The sequence below is a fragment of the Protomyctophum parallelum genome (assembly GCF_964188405.1).
Source record: "Protomyctophum parallelum genome assembly, chromosome: 8".
In the NCBI taxonomy this organism is placed as follows: domain Eukaryota; kingdom Metazoa; phylum Chordata; class Actinopteri; order Myctophiformes; family Myctophidae; genus Protomyctophum; species Protomyctophum parallelum.
In genome coordinates this window covers 37,963,044-37,983,380 of record NC_139703.1, presented here as the reverse complement: position 1 = coordinate 37,983,380, position 20,337 = coordinate 37,963,044, and the positions used below count along the sequence as shown (strand labels likewise).

General features: G+C 44.2%; 2 protein-coding genes across 2 annotated transcripts in view; one reads left to right on the top strand and one right to left on the bottom strand.

Annotated features, from left to right (window-relative positions):
• Positions 1 to 1,743: 1,743 nt before the first annotated feature.
• On the bottom strand, positions 1,744 to 3,132 carry LOC310863016 (glycerol-3-phosphate acyltransferase 4-like; the record flags this gene model as incomplete). The annotated part of the gene is made up of 1 exon (XM_083771138.1): positions 1,744 to 3,132. The coding sequence occupies one exon, from the start codon at positions 3,130 to 3,132 to the stop codon at positions 1,744 to 1,746; it is 1,389 nt and encodes a 462-aa protein (XP_083627264.1).
• Positions 3,133 to 7,951: 4,819 nt separating this feature from the next.
• Positions 7,952 to 20,337, top strand: part of ccdc3b (coiled-coil domain containing 3b) — a 43,649-nt gene continuing 31,263 nt past the window's right edge. The window contains exon 1 of the mRNA XM_083772342.1: positions 7,952 to 8,541. Within this exon, the coding sequence (XP_083628468.1) occupies positions 8,114 to 8,541 (428 nt within the window). The 5' untranslated portion in view covers positions 7,952 to 8,113. The remainder of the gene's footprint in view (positions 8,542 to 20,337) is intronic.

Genomic DNA, 20,337 nt, shown 5'->3' with positions numbered 1-20,337 from the left:
CGAGAAATCATATATAGAAAGTAAAAAAGCAACAACATGTACAGTATGGGGGAAAAATGGGTGGCGGGGAGTCGATTTATTTCGTTATTGGCCAGGTCCGATAGCTTATTGTGGGTTGGTTATTGTAGGTTAAATAAATGACACTCGTGTGAAGTGAGCGGCGCCCACTGTATTTGTATTGGTCACATCATGACGTCTTACGTTGTTTTAGTGCCCTTCACAAACCGGCTTTGGCTGGCAAACGATTTACGTCATACGTGCTCTAAAACAAACTCTAAAGTCCATATAGACTTGGCTGGCTCTAAAGTGCTCTAAACATTGTAATATCCTCAAAGTCCATAGACTTAGTTGGCAAATGATTTACGTCATAAGTGCTCTGAACAAACCTCATATTTGGCTGCCGTATAATGTAACCTTTCAAAAGCCATGCATTGGAGGGGCTATAAGTGCCCCTCAAAAATCGGACAGATCTGTCTTGATCACAGAATTCAGGAGGATACCTACAGCGGCCCGAACTGTAGTCGTAAGTTGCGTGTATATATATATATATATAGGCTAGGTCTATGATTAAACGATTAAGTCCAAGGGGCTTGGATGGGGCTTAAACCCTGCTCATGTATACAGTCATACGCACTAGATATCGTCACTGTCGGGCGGAAACCTTGTATATCGTTCCATTGTTGAGGGGCGCTTTCCCCAGCTATGTCCAGCTTTGAGGGTTTGTATAAACACAAACATTGAATGCCATAGACAGTGAATGGCCAGTTTTGAGTGTTTGTGTAAACGCACAGATTGAAGACGAATGTGAGCACGCAAATTGTGATTAGCCGGAATGAGATGATGTATGATGATAAGAGCGCTCCTCACGTCACACGGGTGTGATATTTATTTTATAGTTGAACTTAAATATATTAAAGTGTATTATTTACCATCTACAAGCATCACAGCGCATTGTGAGCTTTTATATGTCTGGCATTTTCACAAATTCTGTGCAACACTCTTGTATGAAGTATTAATTGAATTAATTTATGAAAAACTAACGGTTTAAATATGGAGATACAATGTTTCTGCGATGACACAAATTATTTGATTTTTCAATATTTTTTCTTTCATTTTCTATTATCTCCATTACGCAGTTGAATAAAAGCAAAAGAGTATAGAAAGTTGTAACAAGTATATGAACCAATATTGGAATTGCCTCAAAATGTGTTATATGTTCCTCTTTGCTCATCATTACTCATTTCAAAACATAAGAGAGAGTAATGTAACAACAAAGCAAGCAATATACTTTAGGCTACTTTGGGTTAAAAAAAACCACATTCTAAGGAAAAAAAGAACATGCGACAAAAGTCATTGCTGAACAGCAAGGATTAGTGTATGTATGTGCAAAGCTTCATCTGAACACAAACCAGGCCTCTCTCTGTCAGTTAGAACTGTTACTGGGGCTAGATCGATGCGATAGGCCATCGACTAGTCATATAACCGGATGTATCATTGAACTTGACATTGAACCTGTGAATGGAATGTTTGGCACGGGCCACAATACAATACATACTGAACGCCCATACTGTGTCTGTCCTTATTCAAAGTCCATCAGAGTCCATCAAAGAGGACTCTGAACATTCTGTCGAGAAGTGGTCACGAGGCATGCAGTGACCCCAGGAAGCCAAAAGAGGACAGTCTAGTCCAGACAATCCGTCACGGAAAGGAAAAGACTTTTGACCGCCTCCATAAACCAGTCAATCAGTCGTCGGACCCGTTCCCCTCGGCGCTGCTGTCCTCTTGGGTTCCCACCAGTATCTGACTGTACAGCTTCTGCTGTTCCTCTTTAAACGTGTGCTTCACCTTCGCCCGCTTCAGACCGCCGTCCCACAGCAGATCCACCAGTCCTCCTTGCCTGGCGATGGCGGCCTTCACGCGGTTGGAGAACTGCACGGCGTCCTCCCCTTCCTCCTTGCGCATGGGCGGGAGGTACCACACGCTGCAGACGATGGCCCAGCTGCTCATCATGCGCAGCAGGTAGCTGACCATGCCGAACTTGCTGCTGTTCCAGAAGGCGTCTCCGAAGCGCGGGTCGTACTTGATGGCCACGGGGTAGACGGTGGCGCTGATCTCGAAGCTGCCCTTCTTGAACATCATGACGGACGTGTTGTTGATGCAGGTGCCTTCCGGGAAGATGAGGATGGGCAGCTTGGACTTGTCCTCCACGTGTTCGCTCAGCCTCTTGGCGACCAGGTGGCGGTCCTTGGCCTCCGAGCGCTCGAACCAGATGTGCGGCGAGGCCTTGACCATGGACCTCTGCATGACGCCCATCAGCCCGCCCTGGATCTGGCCCACCATGGCGTAGCAGCGGTCGCTAGCCAGGATGATGACGTCGATGGGCGACGTGTGGTTGGCCACGCAGATCCCGCCGTTCCGGGGCATGTTCTCCACGTCGTGGAAGGTGATGATGGCGGTGAGCGCCCGCACGCAGATCCGGCAGCAGCGCAGGTGGACCTGCTCGCTCAGCCAGCTCTTCCACGGGCCGCCGGGCAGCAGGCCCACGAGGAGCGTGAGCACCACGAGCAGGGCCACGCCGGCGAAGGCCAGCGTGACGCGGAGCCCCAGCAGGAGGACGTAGCGGATGAACACGCCGAGGCCCCAGAGCACGCGCAGCCTCAGCGGCACGTTGTGCACGTAGTGGTTGCTGCGCGTCAGCAGGTTCCAGGACTCCAGCTCCTCGGCGTAGAAGCACTTGGTCACCTCGTCGTCCACGATGCTCTCCATGCCTCGCCGGGCGAAGTAGAAGATGTCGGAGAGCTCGAAGTCGGAGGCCGAGTCCTGCAGGTCACGGTCGCCGCCGCCGTTGTTGCCGCCGCGGCGGATCTCCTTGATCTGCTCCTCCAGGGAGGAGGGCTCGCGGGCTATGAGGGCGTTGGCGTAGGGCTTGCACACGCTTCGGTTCTTCTCCTGGACCACCACGCCCTGCGCGTGCTTGGGCGTCGCCCACTCGAAGACCTTCAGCAGCGACTTCATGTAGAGGCGTCGGAAGCCGAAGGAGATCCCGCAGATGGCGGGGATGATGATGAAGAAGACGAGCATGGTGAACCAGGCTGTGAAGGAGACGCCCAGCATTAATGCCACCAACTCCATCTTGGAACGTATTCGTGACCGATGCCGCGAGCAATCACACACACTTACACAACCTACAAGCTGAACACAGCCGGCAAAATCACCATATTTCATACTTTCCTCCACCCAACTCTTTTTAAGACCATGTATGTTCTATGACACCAGTCGTATGAGGCCAGTCAGTGCCATATTTGGTAGTCATCTCCATATATGGCAAAGAAAATGAGTACTTGAGGCCGATCTATTGTATAGTATATCTACAGTTATTTGACCCCCTGCGGATTTTGTAAATTTGCCCTAATACAAAGAAATGAGCTGTCTATAATTTTTATGGTACTTTTATTGTAACAGATAGAGACAGAATATCAACAAAAAAGTCCAGAAAAAAACATTATATAAAGGTTATAAATTAAATTCCATTTTATCAGGTGAAATAAGTATTTGATCCCCAAGCACATCATGACTTAATACTTGGTGGAGAAACCCTTGTTGGCAAGCACAGAAGTCAGACGTTTCTTGTAGTTGGTCACCAGGTTTGCACACACCTCAGGAAGAATTTTGGTCCACTCCTTTTTCCAAATACTGAAGGTTTCGAGGCTGTCACTTGGCAACTCGAAGCTTCAATTCCCTCCACAGATTTTCTATGGAATTAAGGTCTGGAGACTGGCTAGGCCACTCCTTGACCTTAATGTGCTTCTTCTTGAGCCACTCCTTTGTTGCCTTGGCCGTATGTTTTGGGTCGTTGTCATGCTGGAAGACCCATCCATGACCCATCTTCAGTGCTCTGGTTGAGGGAAGGAGGTTCTTGTCCAAGATCTTACGGTACATGGCCCCGTCCATCAACCCCACAACGCGGTGAAGTTGTCCTGTACCCTTAGCAGAGAAACACCCCCAAAGCATAATATTCCCACCTATGCTTGACGGTGGGGATGGTGTTCTGGGGTTTGTATTCAGCATTCCTCTCCCTCCAAACATGACGAATCGAGTTGATGCCAAAGAGTTACATTTTGGTCTCATCTGACCACATCACCTTCTCCCAAGCCTTCTCAGAATCATTTAGGTGTTCATTGGCAAACTTCAGACGGGCCTGTACATGTGTCTTCTTGATCAGGGGGACCTTGTGGGCACTGCAGGACTACAATCCATTACGGGGTAATGTGTTTCCAATGGTTTTCATCCACACCGTCAAGCATGGAGGTGGTAATATTATGCTTTGGGGGTGTTTCTCTGCTAAGGGTACAGGACAACTTGACCGCGTTGTGGGGTTGATGGACGGGGCCATGTACCGTAAGATCTTGGACAAGAACCTCCTTCCCTCAACCAGAGCACTGAAGATGGGTCATGGATGGGTCTTCCAGCATGACAACGACCCAAAACATACGGCCAAGGCAACAAAGGAGTGGCTCAAGAAGAAGCACATTAAGGTCAAGGAGTGGCCTAGCCAGTCTCCAGACCTTAATCCCATAAAAATCTGTGGAGGGAGCTGAAGCTTCGAGTTGCCAAGCGACAGCCTCGAAACCTTCAGGATTTGGAGAGGATCTGTAAAAAGGAGTGGACCAAAATTCCTCCTGAGGTGTGTGCAAACCTGGTGACCAACTACAAGAAACGTCTGACTTCTGTGCTTGCCAACAAGGGTTTAAGTCAAGTATTAAGTCATGATGTGCTTGGGGATCAAATACTTATTTCACCTGATAAAATGGAATTTAATTTATAACCTTTATATAATGTTTTTTTTCTGGACTTTTTTGTTGATATTGTGTCTCTATCTGTTAAAATACAAGTACCATCAAAATTATAGACAGCTCATTTCTTTGTATTAGGGCAAATTTACAAAATCAGCAGGGGGTCAAATAATTTTTTTCTTCACTCTATAATATCTCCATGTTTGGGGGAAAAAACGCGTTGACCAAATTAGTCCATGAAATCAGACTGGTCGTCCGAGTACCCTGATCGGCATCGACTGGTAACCACGGCAACCCGATATCAACAAACCTGGGGGCCGTGCAATGCCTTTTTAGCAGTCTGCCCCCCAGATTTGGGAATCTGTGCAATATTACAAAGGCTACATTACAAAGTACTGTCCTATAGCGGAAGCAAGGATGACCTACCAAACAGATGGAGGCTGCGGCGGGGGGGATCTCAAAGGACTGCAGGGAACCGTCTGGGGGGAGTCCGAAAGGACGGTCCTCCAAATCCGGGCTCCATGGAGAAGTGTCGCCACTGGCCCACGTGCCACCGAGAATCATGGGCCTAAGTAGGTAAAGAAATATAGCACAAAGTAGTTGGAGGGCAGTCTAATTAGATAAGGTCCCTTGACGCCCCTCACTTCACACGGGTGTGATTTTTGAGGGGCGCACCAATCACATGAATTCAGTTGTTCATGAGATGATGTACAGTATGATGATGTATAATGATAAGAGCGCCCCTCACTTCACACAGGTGTGATTTTTATAATCACACCCGTGTACATCTTTAAGTATATATCAATAGTGCCATGCAGAAACACTGTCTGGTCTGGTAATCAAAATTCACTTGAGTGAAAGTACAAATGTGTTGACATCAAAATATACTATAAAGTGCCAAAGGTGAAAGTACAGTAACTCATAAACTCATTATGTTTCACAAGTTATGTCTAAAATGTATTAAAAGTAAATCTTTAGAAAAGAGCAGATACAAGTTGTGTGACGCACTGTGAGCTTTGTATTGTAGATTCAATATAGGGCTGAAGTGGTACAGAATCCAAATCTAGGAATAATTGTAGTGGAGTAAAAATAACAACAATTGAAATCTGGACGACATACTCCAGCAAACTGAAACCACTCCACGAATGTACTTGAGTAAATGTACTTTAGTTAGGCCTACCTTATAGGTATACCGCTGTGGTGTTGCAGCGGTTAGTCCTCGCAGAGTGCAGGGAAAAGAATGTGGGACTCAGGCGTGTATAGCTTTTCTGGAGTAGCTTAAACGTGTGTGTGTGTGTGTGTGTGTGTGTGTGTGTGTGTGTGTGTGTGTGTGTGTGTGTGTGTGTGTGTGTGTGTGTGTGTGTGTGTGTGTGTGTGTGTGTGTGTGTGTGTGTCACACATGCAGTGATGGTCCATTGTGTGTCACATGCTGTCACTTTATTATAGTCCATTATTGGGAGCTGTCTCGTGCCTCGTCCCATTGTGCCACATATTAGGCCTGCTATGTTATCCTGTCTAAAATGTATACAAAATAGCAGATCTACAAGCTCACGACGTGTGTGTGTGTGTGTCTGTCTGTCATGATGGGCAAAATGAGCACTTGTGCTCAGCTATAGGTTATACTGGGTAAATAACAAACAAAAACATATCTATATGTCACAAAAGCGGAGGAAATGGTGATGGTTGCTTATATGAAACATGTTATTAGTTATTCTGAAAATATTAAAGATGATAAACACATGAACAAATGTATATGTGTAGATCTGATCATAAAGCCTCATCAACCTCCAGAAAGTATTCAATATGCTGAATGTCCCTTTTCACAAGTTTTCAAAATGTCTAGATACAAATCTATAATTTTTTTTTTTTAGAAAATAGCAGATCTGCTATCACATATCTGAAGGGCTGAAATGGTTAATGTAAAATCAACTAGTAGCCTATAACTAATGTTTTCAAAAAATTGTTTGAAGTTGGCCATAATATTTGCCCCTGAGATGTAGTGGAGTATAAGTACCTTCTACAAGTTGTGCCGAGTCAAATGTAGGCCTACTTGTACTTTCCATCACTGCCAGAACTAGAGATCAGTTCAGTTCAGTGATAACTGCAACTAACATCTAGCCTGGCTAAAGCCACATCCACTGTGCTCTTCACTTCCCTCATATCTCCACTAGGGGGCCGCCAACGACCATTCAAAAACATTTTCCTATATTAAAACGCAACCTTCAATTAAATGCAATTGTTCTCGCCAGAGATGTTTCAACACATTTCAAAAGCAGCTATAAATATCATAGAGCACACAAACGGGAATTCACTATTGGATTTTGTTATTTTTTTTAAAAGGCTGTTTGGTCCACTTTTCCATGTTTTAATGCTCACTCAGCTCAGTCTGTTGCATAAAACAGTGGTTCTCATGAATTGGGGTCCGGGGACCCCCAGGGGTCCTTGAGGGAGTTCCAGGGGGTCCTCAGCTAAATTGATAGTTTAATTGGAACCAAATGGACCCCTATTGGTCTGTTTGAGAGTGTACAATAACGGGTCCATTTGGTTTCATTTGTACACACTCAGAGTTAAATTAACATTGATTTTACAATAAACCCAGAGATAGAAATGCCATTAAATGGCGTAAACTAATGCATGTCAAACTGGGGGTCCTTGAAATTAAACAGGTTGAGAATCACTTCTATATAGAGCTGTAAAAATCTTCTTTTATGGGGGGTCCTTGGCATACCTTTTCAAATACAATACAATACAAAAAAGTTTGGGAAAACCATGGTTTACATTTACAAGATGCGAGGGTAACGCTTTGCAAAGGAGGGATGCTGCAGCAAAAAGTGCATGACCATATAATGAGACGTTACAGATGATCCCACACACCACACACACACACACACACACACACACACACACGCACACACGCACACACGCACACACGCACACACGCACACACGCACACATGCAGGCGGGGGCAAAAAGAAACAGGACAACTTCTTTAAAGCCTTCTTGACTTCAACACTTTGAGTTCGAGGTAAACTCTTGAACAGAACAGATATAGTGTGTGAACATGCATGTCTAGTCTTATCAGCGGTCTGTCAGGAGGCATAGTATTATAGACTATGGTATATCCATACAGTTAAAGTGAAGGTCTACTAAGTGTGCAGCCTGTAGTCAGTGTATTTAGGCTACCTTGCTTATCCTTCACTTAAAAAAACAATCCTTTTGTCTGTCTGTCTGTCTGTCTGTCAGTCAGTCAGTCAGTGTTTCTTATTGCTGCAGGAGGAGGCGATCGCTTTAAAAAAAAAATCATTGAATCGGAATATATCATGTGCTTTTCCCTGGCGGCGTTGATGTTGGCAGCGGCGACCCTTGGCATGCTCGGCAGCCTGGGGGGTGGCGGTGGCACCGGCACGGTGGGCACGGGCATGGGCACCGCCTCGGCGTGCCAGCTGCCCCACGACTGGAGACCGCAGACGGAAGCGTGTCGCGCCGAGCTGGCCGAGATCATCGTGTTCGCGCGGGTGCTGGCGCTGCACCGGGACTCGTACAGCGTGTACAACTACCTGCCGTGGCAGTACCACGACGCCGACCCGGAGCTGTTCTTCTCCGCGGAGATCGAGCTGCTGTGCGACCAGGCGTGGGGCAGCATGCTGGAGGTGCCCGCCGGCTCCCGGTTCAACGTCACCGGCCTGGGATACTTCCCCTGCTTCTCATACAGCGCCCTGGAGAACAACTCCTATTACTTCTTTCTAAGGTAGCTTCTCAGCTCTTCTCAGCCCTTCTCTTCTCTTCTCTTCTCTTCTCAGCCCTTCTCTTCTCTTCTCTTCTCTTCTCTCTCTGTGTCTCTCAAAGTTTAGATATTTTCAGCCTACTGTAGCCTACCTGACCTGTCCTGTGTAAAAGTTGTAAGGTTAAAGGGACATTTAATCGCTGGGAGAAACTGTAAGTCACTATTTGTAGTAGATAACAGTAGCACAATTTGAAATTTGAATTATGCAAGGCCAGAAAAAATAATGAAGTCTGTGTGTTTGACTGGGGTCGACTGTGGCTCAGGAGGTAGAGCAGGTCGTCCAATGATCCATGGGTCGGCGGTTCGAATCCCGGCTCCTCCTGTCTACATGTCGAAGTGTCCTTGGGCAAGACACTGAACCCCAAAATTGCTCCCGATGTGCTGGTTGGTACCTTGCATGGCTTCCGCCGCAATCGGTGTATGAATGGGTGAATGTAATGCACAATCTATGTAAAAGCGCCTTGGATAAAGGCGCTATATAAATGCACCATTTACCATTTAGTTTGCTGAATTCCTACAATGCCCATAATGCTTTGGTGCACTTCCCCTCCTTGTAGAGATGGGGGGAGGTTGCGTGGAGGTGTGACTTTGTAAAGGGTAAATGGTGCATTTATCTAGCGCCTTTATCCAAGGCGCTTTACATAGAATTGTGCATTACATTCACCCATTCACACACACACACACACACACACACACACACACACACACACACACACACACACACACACACACACACACACACACACACACACACACACACACACACACACACATACACCGATGGCAGCAGAAACCATGCAAGGCACCAACCAGCACATCAGGAGCAATTAGGGGTTCAGAGTCTTGCTCAAGGACACTTCGACACTAACTCTGAGCCCACAGGGTTCGAACTGGGAACCTTGTGGTTACCATCCAGCCACTCTGAGTCTACCCCTGAGCCACCTAGGGTGACCAGATGTCCCTCTTTGGTGGGACAGTCCCTCATTTCCAAGACTTTTCAGGCGTCCCACAAATTGAGACCCTGTCTGTCCCACATTGTGACTGGCAGGCAATTGCATTAGTGTTCAAATGCCCTAATAGTTAGGACCCTAATAGTTGACCTTCTGTTGTAAAGCTCTCTCATTGTCTCTTCCTGCAAGATGTGTTTTTAAGCCTGTTAAAATAGCATACAAATAAAAATAAAGCATGCTTTTAAAACAAGAAGTGAGACACCAAAGGATAGCCAATAGGCCTATGGTCGAATATGACATCAAGGCATTTAATAGCAACTCAAGCAGTAAGTTGCTAACCCGGTATATATACTCCCACACAAGCGATATTTCCATCCCTCAAATGAACAGTTTGGATCTGGTCACCGTACTGAGCCACCGTCGCCCCTCTGGAGTCCAGGAAGGATTAAGTGAGAGCACATTTTCATGACAGGTCTTTGGTCGATGCTCCCTCCCTGTATGCAGTCTCTGTAGGCTATAAAGGCTGTACATCATATTAAGGTACATACTGTATAAGGTTGTACATCATAAGGTACATCACAAGGTACATCTATAAGGCTGTACATCAAGTGTATTTATCAGTCTCTATAGGCTATGGACCAGAGATACCTCCCTGCATGCAGTCTCTGTACATCAAGTGTATTTATCAGTCTCTATAGGCTATGGACCAGAGCTACCTCCCTGCATGCAGTCTCTGTACATCAAGTGTATTTATCAGGGGGTGAAAAGCATATCCATGATGGATGGTTTCAGGAAAGCATGCAGCCTGAAAATCTGGAAAACATGATTTGTTTTTCTTTTGGAGATGTCTGGAAGATTATTGGAGATTTAGGTGTGTGTGTGTGTGTGTGTGTGTGTGTGTGTGTGTGTGTGTGTGTGTGTGTGTGTGTGTGTGTGTGTGTGTGTGTGTGTGTGTAAGATAGAGAGACAGCCCACTAACTGTATATTCTGTTTATGGGACAGACTGATGAAGAGTGATGCTTACTGTATGTGTGCAACGATGAATTTGAAGTAAAAGTGGGAGGTCGAAATCAATTGTAGGGACCACTGCAGTGGTTCTCAAAGGGGGGTCCTTGAATGATTGACAGTTATAGGAACCAAATGGACCCATATGGGTCCGAGTGTATGTAAGTGTGCATTTGTACACTCTCAGAGTTAAATGAAATGACACTACAGTGTATAGTGTAGTGCCAGAGATAGATAAAAAATCACACCTGTGTGAAGTGAGGGGCGCTCCAATCACCGTATACATCATCGTATACAATCATCAAGAATGGTGGTCCCTTATTGGCCAAGGGATATGCCGATTTGCTCAGACACATATTATGACGTGAGTTCTCCGTTCATTGGCAGTGGCATTTTTAATGTTTGTTCAGACAACGCAAACAATAAAGCTGTATACAGGGGGGGGGGGCTAGCGCCTCATAAAAAAACAAATGGCCAATGGCAGAGCGCCCAAGTACTGTGGCCGGCTGTACGTATGTATGGTATGTATACATACCATACATAAGGGGGTAGGGTAAGTGCTATGGGCCATGATGGAGCCTGAAAAGGTGGGTTTTCAGACTACGGCGGAAGATTGGGAGTGAGGCTGCAGTTCTGACTGTGATGGAAAGTGCATTCCATAGTTTTGGAGCCAGAAGGGAGAAGAGTTTGGGACGTGTGGAGCGTTGTCCCGGCGTTTTTAGTGAGGGTACTTCCAGCTTCCCTGCGTTGGCTGATCTGAGTGCGCGGGAGGGTTTGTAGGGTACGATCATACTTGTGAGATATGGGGGAGCCATACCTTTGGTTGCTTTGAATGCCAGCATCAAAGTTTTGTATTCTGTGCGGGCAGCGACCGGGAGCCAGTGGAGGGAGCGGAGCAGGGGGGAGACATGTGAGAATTTTGGCTGGTTGAAGACCAAGCGAGCTGCGGAATTTTGGATCAGTTGGAGGGGCTTTAGTGCCCATGCCGGTAGGCCAGTAAGGAGGGAGTTACAATAGTCAAGTTTTGACAAGACTGTTGTCTGGATTAGGAGCTGGGCTGACTCCTGGGTGAGGAACGGTCTAATTCGTCGTATGTTATATAGTGTAAACCTACAGGATCGAGTGACAGCTGTGATGTGTGTTTTGCAGGGTGAACAAGTAGCTTGCTCACCCTCTTCCACCTACCCCGGCACCAACCACCACCACATCAACAGCTGTTACACAATGGAGATAAGGTCACAGTGCAAATACTTCTGTGTCATATTTATTTACAGTCAGGTTAGAAGCATAGACAAGTTGAGTCTAGATGTGAATATAAGGAGGTACCACTGACATAGAAACATGGGTTTTTCAGAAAACTGTCATGATTTAGAAGACTTTTTGTAGAATCGTTAAAGATAACGTTGGGTGGGTAGAAGGTACTGCAGGCGGTGCAGTGCAGTGCGATCGGCGACGATACTGCGGTCGGCTGGGTATGTAGGCGTGTCCTCATGGTGGTCCCTTATTGGTTGTTGATGTTGACGACGAATAGGTAACTAAGAATGGTCCCTCATTGGCTGTTGATGGTGACGTAACTTAAGGTACGTGTCAATGTTGGTATATTATGGTCAATAACAGGTTTTAAACTATTTAGAACAGCAGTTGTAATAGACATTTGTTAGTAGCAGTACTTGCGCGCTCTGCTTGCGCACAAGTAGGCCATGTACTGTATGGCCTACTACTTGTGTGCAAGGACATTTCTAGTTTCGGTATACTTTTGTCTTTTGTGTGACACTCTTTTTTTGTAATTTAAAATTTGTATTGATTTGTTGACAGCATACAGTACATTGTGCATAAATCAAGTGTCTTCTGTCCCAACATTGGGTCAGCCCATAGTATGCTAAAACACATATAGACAACATTTAAATCAGCGCCAGAAGAGTAACTAAAAACATAAAAAATAGACAGCTAAAGAAAAAACAGACAAAAACAAAAATGGAAAAAACTAACAGATTCCACAACCATCATTATACATATATAGACAGTTGACTAGGATTGTAACAAAAACAGCAAGCAAGAAAAAAAAAGTGTGACACACTCTTGAGTAAATTAGTAAGGCAATCCATTTAGGAAAAAACCCAAAAATAACAACACGAAAAAGTTGATGAACATAAAAAGGACAGCAACGATATAGCCAAGTGAGGCAGCAGCACTATACTGTAGCATGTCATAATCTCATTGTATTTCCTCCTCCCGAAAAACATGTTGATTCAATCACTTTTTGTTTAGTAGTAAGTGGACATGCGTCTGCAGCAGGTCAAGTCCTATTGTTTCATGTTCCTCCATTCAGCTGTCAAACTGACATTTCAAAGAATCTTTCAAAGGCATCCTCCATGGTCTTTGAAGTCTAAATGATGTGATGGTCCACATGGCTATATGTCTGCTTTGCTCTGCTCTGCTGCGCTCCAACGCCAAGGGTCTGGAATTACATCGCGTGTTCTGATCATCAGTCAGGGTTCCTCTGACATTTTCCCGTCAAGGAACTAATAATTGACAGTGCGTGGTGGAGAAATGCCAGCGTCGCTATTCGAAAGCCCTCTTTCGGTGGGTAGATCTTGTTGAGCTGGTCAATTTAAAAAGTAGTTCTCAAGGCCACAAAGTGTGGGCGCCCCTGCTTTACAGGTCCGGTCCGGGACTCCTGCGAGAGCAGATTTATCAACATCTGTCGAGATTTGTGTTTATGAAATAAGCTGCTCTGGGACAAGCTTTGAGTTTGCAGATCTGCTATTTTGGAATTGCCAAACTTTTAAATATAGTCCTCTTTGTTAGTTATTTTGCTGGGGACCCCCTGGAACCCCCTCACCTGGGGGCCCCTAGACGCCATTTTGAGAACCACTGGCTAGATAGTAGGTGAGAGATTGGTTGATCATTTTTTATAGGGTCAACATGCAAGCGTGCATGAACACGCAAGCACATTAAAACGCACACTCACACTCACACACACACTCCGGTTTCTGGAGCTATAACCTCGCAAATGTCTTGTGCACACATCTCTCTCTACGTCGTCCTCAGACGAGCCCTCCATCGGCGTCTCCAGTCATCTCGGTTCTCCGTACATCTGGTCAGCTACTTTGTGCTTTCTGCATCTTTCTTTAGTACGTCCACGTAGGTACGTTGTACGTAGGTGTGGGACGTCCTCTCCATCGATGCCCGTGTGTTGGTTCCCACAGTACAAGCTGAGTACACCGATGCACTACAAAGAATTGGAGTCACAAATCACAGATTTGTCATAGCTATGACTGACAATGGATTTAGGAGATTTTTATACTATAGGCTACCCGACTCCCAGATTCAAATGATTTGATTTTGCAGTTTTACACGTTATTTAACACACCTGACCTGAGGACGATTCTACAAATGCCTTAAATGAGAGGTTTTCTGACAAACTCATGTTTCTGTGCCAGCAGTGCTCAAACCCTTTCATGTCAAGGACCTCCAAAAATATATGTATTTGACCTCCGACCCCCATCTGAAAATATGTTGTTCCAGTGACCGCCCTGAAGCAAAGATTTGAGTTAAAGACGCTTGCTCTGAAATAATATATATTAGAAATTTGCACCACATTTTTAAAACAGCAGATCAACAAACTCGCTTTGTAGATCTGCTATTTTTCAATAGCTAAAGTAGAACATAATGCTTAAAACACCAAAATGGGTTAACTTATCTCCTCTCAAAGTTACATAAAAAAAGCCAGTGGCACAAAAATACTGTAACTGAAGACTGAGCCACACATTGAGATTGCTGAAGGTAAACTCAACGCCACTAAATCTGTAATCTCTCAGTCGTAAACTTGAACCCATTAAAACCGGGAAAGCATCTGTGTCGTTCAAAAATAGCAGATCTACACAAGCTTGCAGGCGCAGCCAAATACATGTCATTTTGGTGGTCTTTGGCACGAAAACGTTTGAGGACTACTGACTTGGAAGGCATTCGTATAGAATCTGCCCCAAGCCCTAACGAGTTAGCCCCATTAAGAACCACATTAACCATTATTTTAAAGCTTTAGCTATTGAAAAAATAGCAGATTTAAAAAGCTCATAGCGTGGCACATAGAGCTTGTAGATCTGCTATTTTGGGAAAATCGTGAATATGTTTGCACATCTTTGAATATAATTTATATTCTTTCACAGCGAACGATTTTAACTCAGGGGTCCCTGCAGGCTGGAGTAACATATTGTCAGATGGGGGGGTCTGGGCCAAATACAGATAATTATGAGAGTCCAACTCTTTCAGCGCCACCTGGTGGTCACCAGTTTAGGCTTTGAGTGCCAATTCTCCCATTATAAAGAAAGAAAGAATTTGTAATTCTATTATGCATGTAATGTGCATGTCATCACCTGTACACCAGATTAGAGGAATTTTCAAAATATGGATGAAAATAAAATAAAATAAAAATCCCAAGGGAGAGACGTCTTGACGCCCGTGGCATCCATTACTTAATAGGCAATTAGACGTCTTGACGTTTATGGCTACTAAACAGTTTGAATGAAAAGGTTTGAGCACCAACTCATACGTCTTTTCAGAAAACTGTCAGGATTTGGAAGGCATTTGTATAGAATCGGCCTGATGGTTTTCACTAGTTAAAACAGATGAGTTGGGGGGATGTCAGCGGCGTGCGTGTTGCCATGGCGTGTTCCTCGTTGGCGTCTCCGCCGAGCCAAAATACTGGTTCTCATCGCAGTCTCCAGTGGACTTCCATTTCCTGTAATAAAAGGCCCAATAACATTGTCTCAGACCCAAAATAGTCAATCATGAGAAGCATGAGTTCCCATGAAAGGACCAAGCGCAGCCGGGAGAAGAAAATAGAAAGAGAATGCAACATGGGATCTCCCTTATCCCAATCAGGGCGGGAACCCCTTTTGGTGTCAATATGTTATACTTTAACTATTGAAAAATCACACCTGTGTGAACTGAGCGGTGCAACTCCCCTCCCTTCTCTCTCTCTCTCTCTCTCTCTCTCTCTCTCTCTCTCTCTCTCTCTCTCTCTCATTAGCAGGCAACAGTGCAGCACTGTCTCTCTCTCTCTGTTTCTGGCACAACAGCACCCCCTACTGGTACTCATTATCATACCACTGGTGCTCATAGTCACATTAACGGCACCTAGGTGAACACGGACATTGATGTTCCTTGGAGTGGTTGCACCACTCAAAAATAGCAGATCTACAAGCGCTATGAGCTTGTAGATCTGCTATTTTTTGAAAAAATCCTGAAAATGTGGCACAAATCTATGAATATATTATTTCAGAGCGAACGTTTTTTAACTCAAATCTTTGTTTCCCGGGGGGGGGGGGGGGGGTCTCTGGAACAACATATTTTCAGATGGGGGGGGGGGGGGGGGGAGGGGTCGGCCGTCAATTTCTTATCTTTATGTGGGTCCAAATGTTTGAGAACCACTGACATAGAAGCATAGGGTTTTTCAGAAGACTGTCAGGATATAGAAGGCATTTGTAGAATTGTCCTCGGGTCTAAATGGGTTATGGACGGTCTAAATGAGACGTGTCTGGCTGTACCATACTGTACGTACAGTATGTCAGCCAATGAAACATTTGGACCCATACTGTAACTATTGCACCTCCCTCTGGTCATGGACATTGACATGGACAGACTGTATTATGCTGTACACTTGCTGCATTGTCACTGTTGGCGCCGAGCTTCTCATTAAGCAATATTTACACCAGAGGGTGTGCTTTTATTGTGATTATTGGCACGCCAGTGATGCATGCTGGGGTCAGGTCCGGAACGAGACGCAGCCAGTCGGGTTCCGCCAAGCGTCGCTGAAGTGCCAATAATAATCACACACCCCTCGAGTGTAACATCTCCATTATACAACAGAAACTCGGCCAACTCAATTTCATCGTAACTAAGAAAATCGATTAAAATAAATAATACATAATGATAATGCCAGATTTGCGGTTTCACAAGGTAGGCTATCATTATGTACTGTATAAAATGTACTAACATCTTTTGAAAATGGCAGATCTACAAGCTGTAGCCAAAGCCAAAGTTGAAATAGGGCTGAAGTGGTTAATGTAGGCCTATACGTTTTGTAGTCAAATCTACAAAGTAACTAGTAAATAGTAACAAGAAGTTCTAATGAAAATAGCAGATCTACAAGCCCACAAAGCATTGCGATGCGTCGCATTAACAGTTCTACTGCGTAATGTGTTTAATTTGCCGTTTTGTAATAATTAAAAAGAAAGAGCGGATTTGTCGCGGCCCCGGTGAAGAGGCCGTCGCGTTATGATGACGAAACCGGAAAATCTAGCCATGCTCTGGGCTGCTAGGGCTTCTGGGTAAATGAGTTAAATGCAAGTGAACGGGAAGGGGGTTTGTTTGGACTACAACATGCTGTGCAGGTTGTGTTCGTTTGGCATCATAATGGCGGCATGTTTTTCTCTTCAACACCAAACCATGGGACTATTTTCCGCCGGATTTTCGTGAATAAAAGCTGCAAATACTTCAGCGTTATGCTTCAAAGGTAATAGATCAATCCCGGCAGCCTAGGTGGTCTGATTATATTTGCGAACGCAATGAGCACTAACTATGAGACCCTGCAGATCATGTCTGTGTGTGTGTCTGTCTGTCTGTCTGTGTCTGTCCCGCTGTGACACCACCCGCCCGCCACCAGAGGGCGCAGCTGTATCACACAAAACACACACACGCACGCACACACACACACACACACACACACACACACACACACACACACACACACACACACACACACACACACACACACACACAACTTAATTTAAAAAAAACTTAACTTAAAATGAAAAAGAAAAAACTTAACTTAAAAAAAAACTTTAAAAACGCTTAACTTCAAAAAACTTAACTTAAAAATTAAATCTTAAAAACTTAAAAAACACAAAACAACGTAACTTAAAAAAACTTTAAAAACACTTAACTTCAAAAAACTTAACTTAAAAATAAAATCTTAAAAATACACAAAAAAAGAGAACTTTAAAAAGAAAACCTTAAAAAAAGTATGTAATTTATTCTAATTGTTGTTATTGCCATTTACGAGCTGCGTTCGCTTCCCGCGTTTGCGCGTCTTACTTGTAATCTAAAGGCCTTAAATTCATTAAAAAAACGGATGCCAACCAACCAACCAAACTCCGTCTGGACCCCGGGGGTCTTACTGACGACCCTGCAGTCTGACAGCTGACATCTTGTTGATACAAAACCTCAGTCACTTTGCTCTGAAAGAATAAAAAACATGGATGCGCGTGCACTCTCTCTCCCTACACACACACAAGCACGCATGCAACGCATGCACGCACGCAACGCACGCAACGCAACGCACAGTCGCACACACACTCCGTTTGTGATGGACAAGAACAATCAAGTGTTTGATGTCCCTCAAGGGACAGAAGATTGAATCCAGATGCAGGAGAGAAACATGCCGCTGCAAAAATGTCCACTTTCTCACACTTCTCACAGCATGCATTAAGTGTTAACCACACATGAACCATGCATACGGCGGGTGTGGTGTCACACCTTATGAACCATATATATACAGTGTGGTGTGACGGTGTCACACCCTATGAACCATATATGTATGGTGTGGCGTCACACCTTATGAACCATATCTGACCAGATTTGACTGAGAGACTGCCATCGCGCAAATTACAGCTTTTCACCAGAGGAGAAAAACCTTTTTTTTCCCGAAATGAGTTAATAGCACAGGCAGACTCTTCACATACTAGAGCATGTCTGAAATAAGTGTCAGAGCTGAAATCGACATGTAAATATTAAATAAATGCTTAAACATGTAGCTATAGGTGTAATGTTAGAGACCACAGAAGACATGTAAATATGAAATAAATGCTTAAACATGTAGCTATAGGTGTAATGTTAGAGACCACAGAAGTGAACCTTTCAAGCCTGTTTTCTCAACTCGCTGTTTTCAGCCAGACATTCTCTAAGCCAAAACTGGTGGGCCAAACTGAACAACCAATATGTCAATTTGAAGCTATGATTCCCTGCTTTCACATGACATGAAAAAAATAAAATTCAAAAGAATCCAATGGCAGTCCCTCAGTCAAATTTAGTCACATATATATAATTATATATATATATATAAGGCGTGGTGCCACACCTTGGTGTTCAGTTAGTCCATTTAGACCTGAGGACACATGTGTGTCGCTGCCTTTTTATAGCTTTTAACAGACCTGAGGACGATTCTACAAATGCCTTCTAAGTTTTCTGAAAACCCTCATGTTTCTGTATCAGTGGTGCTCAAACATTTTCATGTCAAGGACCCCCAAAAATGATCTGTAATAGGCCGCCGACCCCCATCTGAAAATATGTTGTTCCAGGGACCTCACCAGAAGCAAAGATTTGAGTTAAAAAAGCTCTGAAAGAAAATATATTCAAAGATGTGCGCCACATTTTCATGATTTTTCCAAAAATAGCAGACCTACAAAGCTCGTAGCACGGCACTCGGTGGCGCGCTACGAGCTTGTAGATCTGCTATTTTTCAATAGCTAAAGCATAACATAATGCTTAAAACACCAAAAGGGGTTCCCGCCGAGAATGGATTAACCATTATTCTAAACTTTAGCTGTTGAAAAAGATCCACATGCGTTGCGACGCATTGTGAGCTTGTAGATCGGCTATTTTCAAATGGACAAAACGTATCTAAGGTTGAAGTGGTTAATAATTAATGTACAGTATGTTTTTTTAATAATCTAAATCAACAAAGTAACTATACAGTAACTAAAGTTTTTAAATAAATGTAGTGGAGTAAAAGTGCAATATTTGTCTCTGAAATGTATAGTGGAGTAGAAGTAAAAGTACTGAAAATTAGCCGTATTCAAGTATGGTGCAAATACCTCAAAATTGCACTTAAGTCTAAGTAAATGTACTTAGTTACTTTCCACCACTGTATTTGACCCAGTTGGGGTGGCTACTGTCAACACACGCTATCAGTTCCAGGAGAACGCTAACCTAATCAAACGTCTAATCGATGCCATGTAATCTGCAACAATGTTTTTAAAACAACTTAATTCCTTCCAGTTTCTCATCTGCAAGTTTAACCCATTTTCGGCGGGAACCCCTTTTGGTGTTAGCATTAGGTTATGCTTCAGCTATTGAAAAAATAGCAGATCTTCAAGCTCATAGCGTGCCACCGAGTGGCGCGCTATGAGCTTGTAGGTCTGCTATTTTAGAAAAATCGAAGAACGACTGACATAGAAAACATAGCTTTTTCAGAAAACTGTAGAAGACAAAAGATGTAGAAGACATTTTTAGAATCTGATCTCAGGTCAGGATGGGTTAAACAGTGTTGTGATTCAGCCATGATTAAATTGTGTAAACCGCTATTTGTCTCCATTACTCTACCTCTCAGTCAGCGTGACTGATCCAGGATCAGTGATCCGTCTGCAAAGCACTTTCTGTGTGACCTTAAATCCCCTTTTTCAGAATATGTCCAGGTTGCACGCATGCACGCACGCACGCACGCACACACGCACGCACGCACGCACGCACGCACACACGCACGCACGCACGCACGCACGCACGCACCAGTGTTGTTTTTGGCAGCAAATTTCTATTTTAGTTTTAGTCTCTTGAATAGTTTTCATTTAGTTTAATAGTCACATTTTAGTCACCTGGAATGTTTTACTGTTAGTCTAGTTTTACTCGACTAAATGTCATAAGATTTTAGTCGACTAAATCTACGGTTGATTTAGTCGACTAAAATGCATTTTGTCGGGGCCTTGATGCCGTCCTAATGACTGTTTTTACACTTAAAAGAAATAGC